The sequence below is a fragment of the Daphnia pulex genome, chromosome 4, assembly GCF_021134715.1.
Source record: "Daphnia pulex isolate KAP4 chromosome 4, ASM2113471v1".
NCBI classification, from domain to species: Eukaryota; Metazoa; Arthropoda; class Branchiopoda; order Diplostraca; family Daphniidae; genus Daphnia; species Daphnia pulex.
The window spans coordinates 4,405,251-4,422,477 of record NC_060020.1 but is presented as its reverse complement, the minus strand read 5'-3'; the positions used below and the strand labels follow the sequence as shown (position 1 = coordinate 4,422,477).

At 42.4% G+C, this 17,227-nt stretch overlaps 1 protein-coding gene across 4 annotated transcripts in view; it reads right to left on the bottom strand.

The window, feature by feature from the left end:
* The window catches only part of LOC124193047 (ETS-like protein pointed), a 31,397-nt gene extending 14,201 nt beyond the window's left edge, over positions 1-17,196 (bottom strand). Inside the window, exons 1-5 of one of the 4 annotated variants that reach the window (XM_046586702.1) lie at positions 16,956-17,130; positions 13,332-13,456; positions 11,632-11,857; positions 2,741-3,446; positions 1,626-1,742 (exon numbers count right to left, since the gene is read on the bottom strand). In XM_046586702.1, the coding sequence (XP_046442658.1) occupies positions 1,626-1,742; positions 2,741-2,819 (196 nt within the window). In that variant the 5' untranslated portion in view covers positions 2,820-3,446; positions 11,632-11,857; positions 13,332-13,456; positions 16,956-17,130. Of the gene's footprint in view, positions 1-1,625; positions 1,743-2,740; positions 3,447-9,649; positions 10,165-11,631; positions 11,858-13,331; positions 13,457-16,955 lie in introns of those variants that run through there. The other 3 variants (XM_046586701.1, XM_046586700.1, XM_046586703.1) reach the window with 3 other exon arrangements.
* Between the last annotated feature and the right edge of the window lie 31 nt (positions 17,197-17,227).

Here is a 17,227-nt window from a genome sequence, read left to right as displayed (position 1 = left end):
TGGTAAGGGGAGGGTTTTAATATATCCGATTAAAATATATTATTTTCTTTCTTTCTAGGAGCTTCACGACTTTGAAAAAAGAAAAAAAAGAGAATCGTCCCTGTGCACATCCATATTGAAATCGATTGTGGTCAAGCGTGCCTTAAATGTTAAATAAGAATCGGGGGGGAATGGGTATGGGGGGGAGGAACTCTTCTTCTTCTTCTTCTTTGTTCAACTCGACTCCCAATATTTTTGGCTTGTGCTGGGCAGACCCGAGGCGCCGACGTGTTTCCCCCCCTCGTCTTCTTCTCCTTCACCGCTAAGGTATAGAACGCACAACCGCCGCCACCCGTCCCTTTCGCCCGTCATTATATTCGTCGGCAGGTGTCAAGAGAGAAAAAAAAAGAGCCACACACACAAAAACATGTGAAGAGACTAGAGAACCTACGTGTAATATTCCTAGAATTACCAGAAACATTTCAAGTCTACCCGAATAATCGCCATTTTACCAATATCTTGAACAATATTGTCCAATTTTTCCCTCTATCTAATTCGAGTAAGTGAAGATATAAAACAGGTCAAAAAATAGTTTGGCCAAACGCTGGAGAGATGATTGGATTTTTATTCTGACGGCCTGATTGAATATTGCCCGGAACCCATCACAAAATCGGAAGATAGGCGCGTGGCTGATTAATCTCGACCCGCGCTCACCTTGATGGTCTTTTTCATATAGTCTCGTCTTTTTGCACCTGAAAGCTTCCAATCATCCGGCATCGTTTAATAATCTCTCGGACAAGTGCTCTCCACGGATCGACCGATTTTCTTCTTCTTCTTGTTCTCTTATCAACTGTCTAGAAAAGGGAGAGATGACCGGACAGCACCCAAACTGAGATGAGATATTGACACCGCCCGACTGGACGTGTCCGAGAGATTCACACGACCCTGTGTGTGATAATATTAGAAGGGGGGTGACACCCTATAGTCGCATTTATCTTAATAAAAAACAAAAAAATATATTCCAAAAAGGGGATACGACGTTATCTCGACCTGGTGTCATAAAAGGTTTAGAGATGAGACGCTAGAATAATAGCTTCCCCGCCGCCAGGATAAATTCTAGATTACCAGTTTTCTCCCCCAAAACACCCAAGCCGCTAGCAGTTTAAGAACAAGATGAAACCAAAGATATGATGATGGTGTCTCTCTATATTATAGGCCCCCCCCCCCTCTTACTCCTCGATGGAATACAAGACTTGATTGAGGGCGGTTTGTTTCATGGGCCTCTGTGTCAGGAATTAAAGAAGCTGAAATGTTCACTTTTTTGTTCCAACACACACAATCCCGTATGGATATCGAAGGCGTCAAGGAGGGAAGAAGCAGAAGAAAAAAATGAAGAAAGAAAGATAATAGGACTCGATGGTGGTACACAAAAGAAAGACCCTCCCCTTATTTGGATGAGTAGCAGCCGCTTGCCGTAACAACAACAACAACAACAACAACAGGTTTCCAGTGGTTGAAAAGGAGGATCGAGCTCGATTTTTTTTAACGATAAATTTTCTCGTTTGTGTTGGCGTGTCGTGTTCAAACTGTCAAAATGGAAGAAGAAGAAGAGAAAGAATAGAATAGAATAGATATGTAATTATTACCTTTGGGGATGCCCAGACGCTCCTGTTCCTTCTCCCACGAAGCGAACGAGGCTTTGAGGGCCTCTGTCATCTTCTTGTTGGTACCCGGCGTTAGCGGTGGCACCTGGGCCGGTATATCTAAATAAATAGAAAAAAGAAAAAAACAGAAATTAGCATCATAACAACAACGTCTTCTTCTTATTATTTCGTGCTGTCTGTACATCTCCGAAGAAGAAAAAACGAGAAAGACAGGTGATGGCTATGTAAAAAAAACAGCTGCTTTGTAGCACAAGCCACACTTTACCGGCAGCAACAGCAGCAGCTCATTCTCCTCTTCTTCTTTTTTATTTTTATTCATAGAGATGATAATAACAAGTTGCATCGAGGTAATCAACAGTTAAGTTGTCGAGACAAGCGCAAGAGTTAATTGACGATTAGAAAACTCTCTAACTCGGGGGAGAAGAAAAGTCCAACTCCATTACACGCCTGTTATATTCCCGGGAAATAAGAATCGGATATCTTCGAAGAGAGAAGAGGGGGGGTTTTTGTTCGATGCATCGCTAAATGAGCTCAACCGAAAGGGGGAAAAAAACGAAATAAGGAGAGCATTAACGAGATAGGCATAAGCATCGCCACACACAGAAAAGAGAAAAAACGGGCAGCAGCAGCAGGTTAGCGAAGTGAACCCTCTTTTTTTGTTGTATACATGTACAACAGAACAGAACCTTCTGGGTCATTATAAGTTTCCATCTTCTTGTTTAACCTTTTTTTCTCCCCCCTCCTAAAAGGGATGAAACCCTGCCCATACATCCCCCCTCCCTCAACACCCGAAAAAAGTTTGTTCTCGGTACCGCGCGCTGACCACCTGATATAATTCTATTTTAAAAAAAAAAGAAAAAAAGGTCCGAGGTCCCTAGCTTCTAGACTGCCAGCTGACTCTTTGTGTGTTGGCCTAATGTCCAGCGTCGACTTGTGTGGTGAATGGCCACATGGTGGCCGACGCCGAAGGGTTTTGGCACATCATCAAACGCATCACTCTTCATTTCAAAACCATTTTCAGGGAAATGAAAATTTGAAAAAAATAAAAATAGAAAAAAGAGACGAACGGGCGTCTATTTTTAATAATTCATTTTTACCTTTGCAACGAGTGCCGTTGAGGGGCTTCATAGTTTTAATGCCCATCATAATCAACCTCGGGTGACAGTCGATGTACATAATCAACCCGATCGACGTCGATGATGATGACGACGATCACGCAGGAATTTTTTAAAAAATAAAAAGAAGAAGCAAGTGACGACTTGATTGAGAGGTTCGTTTTTTTCTTTTTCAAAAGAGAAATCAACAATATTTTCGAAGGCAGACGCCACGTGATCGGGCAATCAACAGGTGCGCACGCGTGAGGCGTCGTCGGCGTCGGTCCGCTTGACCAACAACGGCCTTGACGTCTCGTTGACGACAACTCGCAATTCACGCCGCCGTTCCAAGGTAAAATTCGTGAAAAATAAAGGACCTCCAACAACTAGCACACAGGCACACGCACGATAAAAAAGAACAAGACACGCGTAAGAAACCCTCAACTGTTCAAAAAAATTAAAAGATGAGGTACAAAAAAGAGTTGGCACTAAAGTCACACACACACACACAACTGTCTGTCACTCGTGCAGTTCTGCCGGAGAGAACCAACCAAACAACACAAAACACACGCACTCTCAAAGGAAACTTTCGTGAAAAAAAATAAAAACAAGTCTGCGAGAGAGAGATAATAATAATAAGCAAGAGATGGTCTACTGCGATGCGTCCGACTTTACGGTTGATGAATGACTGGGCTTCTCTGCGAGTTTACTAGAAAAGTAGAAAAAAGAGGAAGAAGAAGAAGGAAAGAGAGGGGGGAAGAAGAAGAAAAAAAAGATGAAAGAAAAATGAGAGAGAGAAATATATATAAAAATACACAACAAAAAAGAAAAAACCTGCTCCGGCTTCTTTCAGTGGAGCGCGCACCGTGAGGGCGGGGCCTCCGTGGCGGAAGAAGGTGGTGGGTGGTGTAGGCGGTGCCCACCCACCACAGTCCAGTGTGTAAATAGAGAGAGAGAATAGAGCAGCTTTTTTCGTTTTTCCAAGGTTAAAGCCGCCGCTAGGTGGTGCGTCGCCATTAAAAAGCCACCCTCCCACCCCACACAACAACCCCCCCATCGAAAATTTCATGGAAATCGGTCGTGTAGGTTTTTTTTATGTAATTTGAAGGGATTCGATCGTCCGAAGGTTTTCGACAATTCTTCTACACCGCTCAAATTCGAATTTAATTTTGCCATCAAGGAGAAAACCAGCAGGTACTAGTTGAACGACAATCAAGTTGTACAAGACCATCGAGATCAGGAGCGGCATGAAAGAGAAGCTGCTCAGTGGACGGTGATGATGAAGACGACGTAAAATTCAAACACAATTGAATAGGAAAATAGAAGAGCGCTCGCTCCGATGGCAAAATCCCTGCAGTCCTATTGTTGTACACCTCTCGCCACAGTCGTGAAAGATTTCATCATCATCTCGGTAATCATCACGCTGGACAGAGTCCATTCATCGAGTGGGACGTCATTCACAAACTCCTTCACGTGTTCTCCCGTTTCTTTTTAAATAGAAAAACCGGCCTCGCCGCTCTTCTTCTTCTTCTTTTTATCTTTTCCTTTTTTTGAAACATTTTTCTTCAATGAGATGATGAATGGGCGAAGCTCATTCAGACCCGTGTTTGTATGTGTGTGTCCACTGGGTTGATTAAAAGGGACTTTACTTTTAATAGATGTAATACTGTGCGGAATGATTTACTATGGGACCAGGAGAGCGAGAGGGAAATTTTAAATCGCCGCCAATAGGATTTTCAAGCGGTTTGATTTTTCCCGCTTTTGTCCGTCAAATTTTGAATGGAAATTTGGTGGTACGTGTGAATCGAGTAGAGATTAAACTTGACAAAAGAAGAAGAAAAAAAATAGGAAGCCGGAGGGAAACAAAGATTTAAATAGCCAGCGGGAATGGCATTTGTCCCGAACACAAAAAATTTCGCCCGGAGGCAGTCACGCGGGAGTCTGCTGGCTATACGAACACTAATATCAAACTTACTAGCGCTATTTTCTTCTTCATACCCTTTTTTTCGTTCTTATTTATTTATATCTACTAGTGTGTGTGTACTACCCCAAGTTGAGGCTCGAGGTTCTCCTGGAAAAATGACCCTGGAAAAAAGAAGAAATGATTTCTTCCATGGCGACACACAACCAAGAAAATGTTCTATCCCACAAAGAGGGAAAAACCTGAGCTATTAAAAATGGAATAAAAATAAAAATCTACAAAATTGATATCCACCCACACACACACACACAAGAGAGTTGCGCCAATCGCCAACAAAAGACTCTCTCTCTCTCTACTCTACAAGTACAACACACACACACATCCTAAAAATGACGGATTGAATGTTTGTTGTGTTCTTTGTGTGACCGGAGAGAGAGTCTAGGGGATATATAATATTCACTCTTCTATGTATACACGCGTGTGTTTTGTGTGTGTGTGTGTGTGTAGGAGAGAGAGAGAGACTCCGCCGCCGGAAGTTGGGTCACACACACTCGGGAGAGTGCTAGAGGGGGAGCTGGAGGCGACGACGTCCAGTTTTTCAACAGAACAGCCCAGAAAAAAGAGAAAAAAAAAAGTTCTTCTTCTTCTATGTATGTGAGCCTTTGACCCTCCATTCAAGCGCGCCCCCTCTCTCGAATTATACACCTACACCTTGGGCTGCAGCTCTCTCCGGAGGGGGGAAATATATAAGAGAGAAAAATAGTATAATAATAAAAAAAGGAGTCTCTCTCTCCTGTTTTTATGAATGGTCGTCGTGTGGTAGAGAGAAGGGGAGAAAGAAAAAAAAGGGGCCCCCGAGGAGGAAGTTGTTTGGGGTTTGGTTCATTCATTCCTCCTACCATCCATTCGGCTAGCCAGCAGCAGTGGATAGTAGTAAAAAAAAAGAGTAGTAGTAGTATACCCCTGGATGTAGTAGTAGAGGGCGCTTCTTCTTTTTCCCGTCCGTCTTGTTGCGAGAGAGAGAGAATGTGTCTTGTTCCATTCATCTGCTTTCTCCCTTTCTATAAGGGCGTCCCCCAACCTTATATTTATATATGTACATGCATCCAGGAAGACAGAAAAAAAAAGAAGAAGCTCATTCATGATTCCGGACAATCAAATCCGGTCCCCTCTCTCTTCTTTCCGAAGAGATAAACGTAGGAATCTTTTTTAAACTAAAAAAAGGTTCTTCAAATTTTTTAAAATTCCCCATTTAACTTTCCTTTGTTGGGCTCTTTAACAAGTCGACGACCTCCATTCTCGATTTGATTGAAATTATAAAAAGAAAACAAAAAAAAAAATGGGATAAGGGCGCGGTCAACTTGCGCTGATTTGATGTGCGACGAGGGTCACGTGACCTTTTTCTGTTCCCCCCTCATCTTCTTTTGTGAAGCTTCAAGTGGGAGAGAGAACCCTCTCAATCAAAAGTGAACAACAAAAGCAACACGGTAAATCCCTCTCTCTACGAAAACAAAACGAGCGGGCTGTTACATATTACTCTCCAAAAGATTGCGGGCCGATTTTTTGTTCGGGTTTCGGGTCACGGAAACCCACCCCCACTCTCGGCGGTTGCTCTCGGCCCTTGTAGTCTGCAATGTCCCCTCTTATAAACAAATAAATAAAAATTAGGGGAACTCGATGATGATGATACGGGTCACACGTCAATGATCCTTTTGAACTTTTTCCAAGGACTCCCCCTCTGACTTTTACCCAAAATGTTTTCAACCCGAATAATAACCCAAAAAAGGGTTTTTTTCTTGTTTTCTTCTCTCGACCAAATTTCAGGAATTTTGGTTGTTGTTTTGGACTTGGAGGCATAGTTGGTATTTTCAGATAAAAACGAAAGAAAAAAAAGTCTAGTCGTCATCTTGTGTGGTGCACAGCAATTGCTCGAGAGAGGATGAAGTTAACTCGTAAAGAAAAAAGGCGATTGGAGAGATGAGCGATGGCTTCTTCTTTGGCCACCAAAACCGGGAGCCCCAGTGACTCCCCTCAACACACACGGGCAGGGGCTGATAAGAACCTTTTCTTTCTTTCTCTGATGATCTCAATTGATGGTTCGTTGCCTCTCGAGTTCTCTGCTGTCTGTCACACGAGCCTCTCTCTTCTCTCTCTCATCCATTTAACTAATGGCGGGCGATGATGGTGGGCCGCCGCCACAGAGATAAGAGAAACCAGAAAAAACCCCATCGACATTGTGTGTGTGAAGGCCCCCCCCCTTAGTGTGGTGTGTAGAGGAGTCTCTCTATTCTCTACTTATTATCATCATTTGCCAGCAACAGCCGATGCGGGCCTCCTCATATTTGTATTCCAGCCCCAGATAAATTCATTATCTCCTTCATTCCAGTTAAGATTTTTTTTTCCTTTTCTTTTCTTTCTTTTGCTAGCGGAGATTTATCGGATCATCCGTCAGTGAATGAGCGAGTCGCCAAAAAATAGAAAAAACCGTCCGGCATGTGGGAACAAAAACAAACCGACCGCATTTTGAGCCTCAAGAGAAAAATGGTTTAAAAAAGAGTTGATACCCATCCGACAAATCGACTATTGAAATGCTAATGGATGTCGGCTCTTGTTGTTGTTTCCCCAATGAAAACTCATCCATCCATCCATCCAGCGGGGGCTATCGACTGTCGCTAATACGATGCGCGCGGTGCCCAGGTGTCAAAAAGGTGCCACGCCACCGCCCACCACCACCATCACCACCGAAAATCCCCCAATTCTTTCAACGCTGAATATATAACACGGTGGCGACAAGTTTTTTTCTTTTCTCTCTCTCTCTGACGTTCAAATAAAACAGTTGGGAAATAGATAACAACAAAAATTGACAACAACAAAAAACAGGACGTCAAGATTTTAACCATTTTTTGGGTGTAAAGTATTTTTCTTTTTCCAAAAAGTGGAGATAATCATCATCATCGCGGTGATGCAAATCAAAACGGGAATAAACCAAATGGAAAAATAATAAACAAAACAATGGCCGACGCCTTCTTTCTCTTTTTCTTTCTTTTTTTCGTGTGACAAATGCATCCGTCAAGAGGGGCGGGAGGAACAAAAAACTAAAACGGAACAACAGCAACTCTGAAGAGCCGCGCCCAGATTTTAACCTGCTAGTCTCCATTCCGCAAAGTGTGAAATAATAATAATAACATTTAAAAAAAAAATTCTTTTTATTATTATTTCACTTTTTAAAAAACAATTCCAAAGTTCTTTAAAGGGGGGTTTGATCAAACAGAACGGTTAGGCTATTAAAAAACAACCGGTGCACCTGACTTTTGCTTAGACGGCCGATACAAGTGCGCACCTGCCCACGGTGTGTTGTTTGTACCCCCTCGACTTTGAGCTGCTGCAGCACACAGTCATAATAATAAATATAGCAACAATTAAAGTTATACTTGTATATATATGAAAGGAGGGGGATATGCGCGGAAAATTATTCGAGCGAGTCCATCCGTGACTTGGAAAACGCGGAACACACACAAGAGAAAAAGATGAGGTTCGTCCCCAATTATACGATTTTCAGGTGGGGACGGTTTGGAAAAAGAACAACGCCCGGCCCTTTCGGAAAATATAAAGAAGGAAAAGAGGTCTCTAGTACACACACACACACATCGAGTGATGTGTGTTATATATTGTACACTCACACATTCATCGAAACACAATCCGTCTTGATTATGAACCAACAATCCGGCGTCTAACTGGTAATGCGACGGTGATTGACGGATTTGAATCTCTCTGGTAGTAGACCAACCGTACCGGATTTGATTATTACCTCAGAAAAACAACAACCAGCTACAACATTTCGGGATGTGATTAAATAAATAAAGCTGCGACGCACTGTATATGAAGAAAAGAAGAAAAAATAAAAGAAAAAAAAAAGGAGGTCGAGGGCTTGGGTCATGACGACAAAACAGAAAAACAATAAAGTTTCTCTTTCTTTATAAAAACGGAAGTGCTCTTTTTCGGTTCAAATCCTCGACCAGGAGCTTGACAAAAATATACTCGAGGGAATTGATAAATGACGTTATTTCCCCATAACAGCACGAGACTAATATATTAATCCGCAGACTAACATTCCCCCCGCAATAGCCAAAACAATCGACGACATCCGATTGGTTTTTGTTGTTTCCTTTTAGTTTTCTACCCAAAAAATTTGGAATTATTACGAATATTATGCGTTTAAATTATACAACATCTTCTAGGGGGGAGAGAGGGTAAGAGAACTGGAAGGGAAAAAAATATATAAAAATACAAAATAAGAGCACACGGGGGTGGCATCCGGTTCTTATTCCGCCCTACTAGTCTGTTCGCATGTGGATGGAGGAGAGGACGGTGTTACACGCGTACACACAACCCCTTGCCCCTATGTTTCTCTCTCTCTCTTAGTCTAGATGAAGTAACGTGGGAAAAAACCATACAATGCGCGCCTTGAAAACTCATCCAGCGGCTAGCAGAAGCAACAGCAGCAGCAGCAGCAGTCGCCACCCTCCAACGTCGTCTCCACCTGACCCGCTTCCGGCCGCCGTCCGTCTCTCTCCCCTCTCTCTTTCTCCCCCCCTTTTTTGTCTTGTGAAGAATATATGAAAAGACACCCCCCTCTTATATTCTTAGTCTTTTCTCTAGTGATTGTTATAGACGAACAGATCATGCTGTAATTAGAGATTATATATCCAGGGAGACGACGAGTGGGAGGGGATGATGGAAAGGATCCTGTCACACCAGACAATGACGATCCTTTTTTTAAATTTTTACCAGGCCCCCCTCCCTTCTTCTGATGTCAGCAGTTAAAGGGAATCATCATAACAAGCAAACAAACAATCCCAGAGAAAAATAATAATAAAAAAGAGACACACTACAGGGAAAAAATAGACACACGGAAATTGTTTCCGACTGTAGGCCTAACAACTTTTCTGAATTCTAATTCTGAATTTTCAAAGAACATTTTTTGAGTGTACCTTTTTAATTGGAAGACAAATGACGGACCGGGAAAACTGACATCCACACACAAATTGTTTGTTTTTTTGGCCAACAAAAGAAACGATCCCGGTGGGTCCTACAACTGAATCAGGAGCAACTAATCGAACATGGATGACACAACGTGACTGAAGGGAAAATCCTTGTGAGAAACTGTTGTAACAGCAGAGCTACAACTCTCGAGAGTTATAGCCCAGAAAAAGAAGAGAGAGAGAGATGATCAACTCCCAATAGTGAAGCAGTTAGTTATCAGCATAGAGCGGAAACCGCAGTTTTGACTGGTGTGGTGGTGGTTGTTGTTGTTGTTGGTGGTGGTGGCAAGCGCGCGGTGAGGGTGCCAGTCCTAAACTCTCTGTGTCTAAATTCTCTAGCTTTTCTTCTGTGCCAGAGTCTGTGTATAGTTAGCAAAGAGTCCTCCAAACATACACAAAGATCCACGCAATCGCTAAACATAAAAACACTGCGGCTAGATTCGAGTTGATCTCATTTTTGTTTTCCCGAGTTGTTGTTGTCGTCCCCCTCCCCACCACCACCACCACTGCAACCCGAAAGAAGTTTTCAGTGTGTGCGAGGATTTTATTTTTTCCAAGAGAAACACATTACTGGTCCAAAGCGATAAGGTGCCGGCCCTGAAACCGCTAGAATTTAACTTTGTTTTCATTTTGTTTTGTTTCTCTCATTTTCACCAGAAAGAGAAGAAAATGATTCGAATGTTGTTTAAGTTTTCTCCCGAAAAGAAGAAACGGTTTCAGTTGGAAAGAAGTCGGCAGTCGTTTACGGGGGAAACGACTGCCGTTTAACAAAGTCGAGGACATCATAACTTCTTGGGACGATGAGACCCACTTTTATCAATCAGTCGACCATTTCAGTGACAGTCCCACCATTACGTAAACTGCAGTTTGATTGAATGATTTACAAGCCCATCTTGGCAGCGCATAATCTCCAGCTGCACAAATAACGTATACTACACCAAGTCGTAGGCCTAATTGCTTTTTAACTTATCCAGAGTCTATTTAAAAAATAGAAACGAAGAAGAAAATCCAATTGCAAGATGAAAAAAAAAACATCAAGTCAAATTGAAATGAAATCAAGCAAGAAGCGCTGGCAGCATTGACTCTACAGGCGGGATGGAAACATAACGTGATTGAGCGATCCAATTACATTCGTCAATTGAGTGAACCTCTTGATTCAATCAGAGGCTCCTTGATTGAATAAAGGTGATGAAAAGTCGTCGTGAATATTCAGCAAAAGAAACGAGATTGAATCAACCCAATGAACCTCGTTGATCAACTCAGAAAGACGAAAATAAAATCAAAGACGATCATTTTTTTTAGAAATTGCGACACACACACAACTCTCAGTCCGTCTTAACAGCCATCTGTTGATAAACCTATTAACTATAGAAAAAAAAGAGCGAAGGAGAGGGTGTACTAATTCCATCACCGAGGATGAAAATACACACAGAGAAAGAGAGTCAGAAGATAGAAGAAAAATTCCGGACCCGCTGTGAGAGCCCAGCAAGGACGACGCTGATGGTGATTCGCTCGATTGATTCAATTGGCCCTCAACGAGTTACTTCCTCATTTTCCGATTTTCTCTCCCCTCTCTCTCTCTACCATCTCTTTTTCTTTGAAGGCAAACATACAAAACAGAAGCTCCCGGGGCCCCCCCTCACTAACGTCCAAGGGCGAAGGCTTAACAACTTGTTGCTTTTACGGGCGGCAGCGGCGGCACTGGCACTGCCACTAGTGTGTAATTGGATCAACTCCAATGAACCGGAAATAAATCTTTTTGACTTTTTGAATTTTTATCTTTTTTTTGGCGCTTCTCCTTTTCCTCTCCACTTGACGACGATTAAATTATTTGAGGAAAAAAAGCCCCGGTCGTGTGTGCGTAGGTGTAGGACGCCAAAAAATTTGAATAATTCGGCGCAGTTGAAATGAAAAATGAAATTATTATTTACCTAGTGAACTTTCCGGATCTGAAAGATCGGAGAGGGATGGCACTTTCTGCATGGGTCCGGGTTGAGGATTATTGCCGCCCGATCCGTTGACGGAATGACTGTTGTTGTTGTTGTTGTTGCTGCTGCTGCTGTTGCCGTTGGTGCCGTTGGTGGATTTGCCGCAGAGCGGGACGAGCGCTTCGTCCTGCGACTCTTGCTTCACCCGCACCTCCATGGCGAACGTTATCTAGATTATTAAAAAAAGAGGCGACGCAGAGTGAATATAAAGAATAAAGAAGAGAACGTGAATCGCATAGATAAAAGAATAAGAGATTGACAGACAAGATGGAAAGAAATAAAGCAAAAAAGATGCTTTGATTGGATTTCAATCAACGGAGGAGTTGGATTCGCATTTCCGGGGGCCTCCTGAATGATCCGTCGCTGGTCGTTCGCCGTCATCTCTCGTTCGACTACCGTCTGCCTATCATTTCATCAGACGAGGGGGAGTGAAGGGAGGAGGGGGTGGGTCATTCTCTTCGATTCCGGCGGGCGGCGAGAATCTCATATCCTATGACAGCACCGGCCATTTTGTTTTTTCTGTCTTTTTACACAATAGAGACATGGAAGAACAAGTATAGGAGAAGAAGACGAAGAGTTCCCCTTTATACTCCCCCGATTCGATTCGGATCTTCCCGTCTTGAATTACCGGCCAGAGAGAGAGAGAAAACCCGGGCTCGTTTCATCTCAAAAGAACTTGAACACATAGTCCATTGGCACGGGCATCTTTTCTTTTATTTTTTTTTTTTTTTCCTTAGCCTCTTTGGAGAAAAGACATTGGCTTTTTCTCTCTGTTGTTGGTTTGTGCGATCTACCGGACACGTATAGATATATAGACTCTCCCAACTCCCCCACCGACGTATCATCTGTCTCTCGACTGAATCTTCTCTTGGATAGAGTTTGGTTTCGCTCCGATTTTTATTCCTCGCTCCCTTCTTTTGTTGTTTTTCTTTTTTGTCTATCCTAATAAGTAAGGTTTCTTTACATTTGCATCGCCTCATTGAATTCCATCTCCTTTTTCGTGTTTGACTACAAATTTTTCCCTTGTTCTTTCCAAACGAATCAAAATTTCGGACGATTACTTTTCTTTCTTTTCGAAAAATGTCAATTCCCCCGCGCTCGCTAGCGACTCTCTAGATGGCGTTGGCAACTAGTTTCGTAATCGACCGCTAGGTAGCGATAGTTACACGCAACTTGGTCGACGAAAAACTCGTCCCCTCTCTCGTTTAACATTGCGTCTATATACATACACACGCACACGAACGAAATGTTTGTTGTAACCGCTATAAACGCCCGTGTCGACTCGACACCTTTTCTGGCCTCATTCTCCACCCGCGCTCTACTAGCCCCCTCCCTTTTTTTTTAAACACCCATTTTGTTATGATTTACTCTTTTTCTTTCCCATTTTACTTCTTCGCCTTTTCTTTCAAGGACTTGCGCGCCTTAAAAACATTCCCGGAGTCGACGACACGATCCAATAAACATCAGCGAACGGCTACCGCACAGCAAAACGCGGACCCTACAAGTCTGGGTCCCCTTTTTTCCCCCCACCGATACTTTGTGTTTTGGCTCCTTTTTTTCTTTTCTTGTTAAATCGAAAAGAATAAAAAAAGGAGGTTCCTAGAAGAGTTTTAAAACGAGTCTTGTTATGATTTTTATTTTACCTTACGTCGGCGGGTCCCGACATTCTCGTGATGGCTTTTAGCGCTGTGGCTCATGATGCTGCTTATGTTGTCGGAGGCTAGAGGATAGAGCGACGCTTCCAGTTCCATTGTCGTCATCCGTAAAACTGTGAAATAAATCATTTGATTCCATGTTAGAAAAATAATTAAAAAAAAAAATCTTTGGGAAAAAGTAAACATTTTGTTGAGGGAGGGAATTGCAAGCCAATGCGAAAAAATGCCGAGAACGCCAATTCAGCGAGATGATATGCATCCATTCGAGTTGATTCAATCAATTCATCTTTTTACATTTTTCCAAGTCAAGGTCAAGCCATTCAAAGATCCAAGAAGAAAAATAAATACTGCCGAGCGAGCAAAAGTTATCCGAGACGTGAACTTATTCTTATCAGATCTTCTTGCGTGACCGTTCGGTAAAAAGAAACTCCCGTTGTGTTTCCACATGTCTATTTTTTTTGTTTTTTTGAAATTTCTCATTAACAGATTCATCCATCAGCTTCAATTCTTTTCTTTTAAAATGCCAAAAAAATTAAAAAAGAAAAATTGGGTAACGCACGTCATAGACACCCAAGTCCGAAACGGAAAGCCATTCAAGCGACCCGCGTCCCTGCTGCTGCTGCTGCCACGGGGGCGGCGTGTCGGTCGTGTACTATACTGGCGCTCGGAGCTTTTTCTATTTATAAAACTACCAACCATGAAGAAGAGTAAACTTTGCTTCTTTCGCACACTAACACACACACACACACACGGTCGTCTCCTATGGCGGCCATTTCTCGCACTGTGTGGTTGTTGGTGACTCATAAACTTTTCAGCCGTGTGTCGCTCGACTCGGCGCCGTATTATTAAAGCTAATGACAATTCATATTTGGACGGTGCTCAGAGTAGATTAGAGGCCGTACAAGAGAGTCGGTGCAAAAGAGACACCGATGGGTCCTTCCCCCTCCTTATTCATCCGGAAGTCAGATTGACAGTAACACGGTAAACACAGGGGTCAATTACTTTCGAAAAGACGATTAGTCAAATGTTATCGATAATCCAATAGTAATAGAGTGAGAGACTCGGGGGTAAGGTGACCTCCCAAGGACTGGCCTACTATATACCGTGGGGGTGAGGCTTTCTCACGTTTGTCTTCTTCTACTTCTTTGTGCTGGGAACAACTTTTCACCCCCTCCACCCTCATCTTCTTTCACTTGTTTAACTACCAACAGGTTCCATATAGTAGCGTATAAACCCCCTCCAGCACAACTCCAACAGAAGCAACAGATGGCCAGCGTATGGAGCTGCTTGGTGTACCGGGGTCACCATCTCTCTCTTCTATGTAGACTACTACACCACCCCCCATATCAAATTAAACATTTAGAAAAGAAAAAAAAAAGGAAAAAAATAAGGTCACTCTCTCTCTCTCGGTGTCGTCTCCGGCCTTTTTTTAAGTTCAATGAGCAGCCGGAAAGACTCTCGCACAGTAGTGTCATGCGTGAAAATTCGCCCGTCTAATGGAATCATCAATTCTCTATCGAGCCATTAGAGGGGCAACCCGTTGGGGATGGAAAAAAAAAAGAGTTCGTGAATTGCTAAACGAATGAAATGACACAGTTCACGTTAAGGGAGGGGGAGATTTTCAATTAAACACCTGCAGAGAGAAATTCTACGTAATTTAGTGGACCGGTCGCTACTTTACTCTAATCAATTATTTATTAAAAGGTAGATAAGATAGGAACAGAATCATCGTATAGACCTTTGAACCCCATTGAAAGTTGAATGGCAATTACAAAAAGATTACGGCTCCGTCATTTCCGCTCTTGATTACGATCAAAGATCTCGAAAAAAAAATGAAAATAAAAATAGGAGCGTTGTACTACTACTACGAGCTACACACACAGAGTAGTTCATTTGAATCATAATAAATATGCATCTTTTTTGGGTACACAAAGATGAGTACACAAGACAAAGATCACGTGACTGGGCAAAGACACGACGACAGGTCCTTTCATTCCCCCCCTGAAGAAATTTCAACTAGACAACAGCAACAAAATAGCAACCGGAAGCCCTGGATTTTTTGAAAAAAAAAACTTGACGGTTGTGTGTGACAATTTAACGAGAATAATAGTCTAGTCCAACCCCCTCTAGTGGGGTCAAAAAAATAATAAAAAAAAGGAAAAACTGAGAGTTCATTAATGTTCTAAATCGACCGCATCCGGTCATCTCGAGAAGAGAGGGACCTTAAATTCAAAAAAAATTTACGAGAAAGAAAAAGAGATGAAATCATTTGCATAGTAAGCACAAGGACCGTGAGAAGAAACTATTGCTCAATTACGTTACGGGGTCGTATAAGTCTCTCTCATGTGTGTGTGTGTGTGTGTGCACATGAGGTTTTTTATTTCATAACACTCACCTGAGGCACCTCGAGCTACCTGTTCTGCCTCCTTCCCCCCTTTGTATCGTGCAATCATCTACCACCCTCAACGACTGACCCTTCGGCCGGAGAAGTGAACAATCACGAGATGAAAGAACGGGGGGGTTGGAAGGAGAGTTTCTATTCACAAAAATTGTTAAGAGGGGAGGAAAAAGAAGTATATATGTAGCTCCATTAAAAGACGGCAGTCAGATTTTTATATGTACCCCATATTTTTTTTTACAGGACAAAAGTATAACCAAGTTTCTTTTGGGGGCTAAAAAATAAAGTTTACTCTTTTCGAAAATAATTTTTTTGTGTTTAAAGGACAACGTTTGTCCAAGAAACCAGAATCCTAAAAAAAAGATCAAAGACCTAGTAGATATAGCTTTGGAATATGTGTGTTGGGAGAAGATCTTCTTTCTGGGAATGGATTTGATGAGACACTCTCACAATACAAAAGAATTGGTCTTTCCCCCTTCAAACAACTGAAAGAGAGTGATATTTTTCGGTTATAACGTTGCCAATCTCATATTACACATCGTATTATATGGCTCGCCCCCCTTAGACCCGTACAAGAAAAGGTTTTTTGGCACCCCCTCTGAAATTCGATTCTCGACAAGCAACTGAAAAGTGGTTGTAGCGTTCGAATAAAAAACCGACAACAATCAAAAGGGGTGAACACTCAAACTGTATGCAGTTGCAAGTATTAAATTAAATAATAATGATAAGAAGTGGCTACATTGTGTTCCCACCCTTACACTTTTATTATTATTGTATTCCCTACTAAGACTACCCCCTTAATTCACCGATGGCCGGTAGCTACCATTTTGAAATTTCTGAGAGGGGGACCAAGGGCGCCCAGCTTATAGCACCCAAAATCATAATAAAACGAGAGAGAGACCAGCCTCAAGGCGTTACGAAAATGAACACTGATTTCCCACGATATCATCCCGCCCCCTCAAAATGAACAACAAAATAATGGCAACAACAAAGTAGTTTCAACCGACGTTCGACAACAGCCCCTCTATCTATCTCGGTGTGTGTGTGTGTGTGAATCTTAAGCTTTTAAATTGTCATTTCGAAATGGCCAGTGTTATCGATAATTCAAGAGATAAACCAAAAACAAATAATGGAGAGCATGACGTCGAAAAACGTGGTGATGTCATTCGAAGGAAGCCATGAGAAATACAAATTTCAAAAACGTGGTCACTCACCTAATCAATTAAGTTGTGTTCGACAATCAAGTCGAAGGAAACCAAAAACAGAATCACAGAAACGAACAAAAAGTATGCACGAAAACAATAATCGAAGTGTCCACATGTGTGTCGAGAGATGATGAGCGAGTTCAAGTGCACGTCCACTCTGGCAAGAGGGAAATTTGGTTTTGATCTTCTGCTGTGGTGTGTTCACTCTGCTGGAACTGAGAGGGCACACGCTGGGGGGTTGACGTTTGGTGTACTAGCATTTGCTTGGCCGTTGCCATGAG